The sequence below is a fragment of the Nansenia antarctica genome, assembly GCF_963989245.1.
Source record: "Nansenia antarctica genome assembly, chromosome: 2".
Taxonomy (NCBI): Eukaryota; Metazoa; Chordata; class Actinopteri; order Argentiniformes; family Microstomatidae; genus Nansenia; species Nansenia antarctica.
The window spans coordinates 64,618,115-64,620,614 of NC_137675.1; the positions used below are offsets into that span (position 1 = coordinate 64,618,115).

Below are 2,500 nucleotides of genomic sequence, written 5' to 3' on the forward strand. Positions count from 1 at the left end.
ATTATGGCATTTGTTGTGTCATTTTCTTTTCTGTTTATTTCTGATATGTGACATGCCCCCCCCCCCCCCCTGTTTTTTTTTGTTTTGTTTGTTTTGTTTTGTTTTGTTTTTCTTTTCTTTTGTTTGTGTTTGTGTTTTTTGTTTGTTAGTTTGTTTAAAAAAAAGAGAAAAAACATTCTCTGTTATTGTTGATGGACAATGTACTGCATAACAAAGTGCAAAACTAGTTTGGGTCAATAACCTCCCCCACGGATACTAGTTGTTGTTGTTATGTCCTGTTTAGTACTTGTCTCTGTGAAATTCAAAAACAAAATATAAAATATAAAACTTTTTTTAGACACATTTAAGTGGTGGAGTGTCACAGTGTCTCTCCTTCCTTCTTCCTCCCCCCCCCCCCCCCCCCCCGTTCCCTCTATTAGATGACGTCCCGCCCTACTTTAAGATGGAGCCCGTGCAGACCCAGGTTCATCTGGAGCGTAACCGTCTGGTTCTCACCTGCATGGCGGAAGGCAGCTGGCCTCTGGAGTTTAAGTGGATCTACAACGGAACGGAGCTCACGCGCTTCTCCCTAGAGTACAGGTAAGAAGAACCCCCCCCCCCAAGGTTTACCCTCCTCTTATTCATCATCTGTAATGACTTTACTACACAGGGACATTTAGTGCTATTTAGATAGTATCTAATAACTCATTTGCTCATTAGAATTTCCATTCTGATCTCATTTCTATGGATTTATTCAGAAATTATTTGGCTGTGTATTCCCCTTGAGATACAACATCTTGTTTTCAAGGGGATCGTCAAATATATTCTGATTTACTATGAACTGTATTCAGTAATCACTCACACAGTCAGTGCACAACAGATGCCATTTTATTTTTGTAACCCAGCACATTAATTCAAATTGACAATTTAATTTGCCTCTAGCCATGTAAAGTTCATGAGCAGAATTCTAGTTTTGGTTTTTTCTCTTTGTTCTGTTTTTTGTGTCAATGTTGCTGCTGAATAGCATCTGCTTGGTAAATACTCTATTACTGCTATTGTCACATAGAAACTGCAAATTGAATCGCTTTTTCATTAGTAGGCGTTGTGGGTGGGTTGCTCCCCTCCTCTCCCGACTCCAGCAACAATAAGATGTGCTTTTTGCTGACCATGAACTTTAAGGCAGCTCTTTCATATGCCTCAGCCCTCTAGCACAATACTAATGGATTCTACCCAGTAACTTCCAATTGGCAGATCTCTCCTAGCTGCATCTCTGAGCCAGCCATGGCCCTGTGTATTCAATGTCCTCAACTCTGGCCATGTTCAATGTTGCTCTGTTGGCTCTTACTCTGTCTTTGTCCTGAAGTCTGTGACTAACAGAATGTGCTAGGTGTTACACATGGACACAATCAAGTCTCGGCAGCAGATAATTATCTGGCTAACCTCCCAGCCTGCCTCTGCCTCTGTCTCTGTCTCTATCTCTCTCTCTCTCTCTCTCTCCTCCCCAACCCCCCCCCCCCACCTCTCAGCAGTCTCAGCTCTGCTCTCATGTGGCTCTGGCTTTGCTGGATCTGGTCCACAGACCACCCCTTTCTGCTTATTATTCCCCACCCGTCCAGATCAAAGAGGCGGACTGGAATCCACTTAACCAAGGAATCAGCGCCCCTCGAATAGCAATGCAGGGAGAACTTAGCCGCGCTGGGCGGACTGAAAAACTTCTAAGTGGGTTTATTAACCGGGGCAATTAAAGGGGACACCGTCAGCTCATCTCATTGGATTTCACACAGGCCATTTAACATGAATAGCCACCAGGAGAGAGAGAGTTATGAGTTATGGAATGAATAACCCCGCAGACGTGTTGATAGGATTCCACTCTCCGGTGATTGTGTGTGATAACACAAGGAACACGGTGAGTCTTGTCCGTGAACAGACTCTCCGTCTATCTGCTCCTCTGAAATGACCCATGAATGGTACGATATACTGTATGTCAGGTCCATTATCCACCCCTGTGCAAACGGTGCTGAAGTAGCCTATAGCCCTACCACCACGCCAAGACATTTAGACAGACCGGCATTAATGAGAGGGAAGCTGAGGTAAAGCAACCAAGCAGTACTCACCAGCAACATTCCCCGATGTAATACAGCTAGCTCTCTGTGTGGAAGGAGGCAGTCTTTTTTTTGTGAATTTGTGAGAATACAAAGATGTCCTTTCATACACAGGTACTGACTAATAGCTGTGCCCACGTGTGTTTGTCCATAAGGTACCTGATTCCATCCCTGGACCGTTCTCATGCCGGCTTCTACAGATGTATTGTGAGGAACCGAGTGGGCGCCATAATGCAGCGGAGCACTGAAGTGCAGGTGGCCTGTGAGTGCTGTCCACTTGTCTCCCAGCATGTCTGGGCCAGTAAGAGGAAGGGGAGTGGAGGGCAGGCCACGGCATCCACAGAACAGCTTGTCATGTTTATTTTGTTGAATAACACACTTATCCGAAGAAAGCCTTTTTAAAAGCAAGGAACTGACTC

General features: G+C 44.8%; 1 protein-coding gene across 1 annotated transcript in view; it reads left to right on the top strand.

Moving 5' to 3' along the window:
* Positions 1-424: 424 nt before the first annotated feature.
* The window catches only part of LOC308151641 (protein sidekick-2-like), a gene marked incomplete at its 3' end in the record, with an annotated part of 39,375 nt that continues 37,299 nt past the window's right edge, over positions 425-2,500 (top strand). Inside the window, exons 1-2 of the mRNA XM_080524545.1 lie at positions 425-579; positions 2,237-2,343. Coding sequence (XP_080380671.1) covers positions 443-579; positions 2,237-2,343 — 244 coding nt within the window. The 5' untranslated portion in view covers positions 425-442. The remainder of the gene's footprint in view (positions 580-2,236; positions 2,344-2,500) is intronic.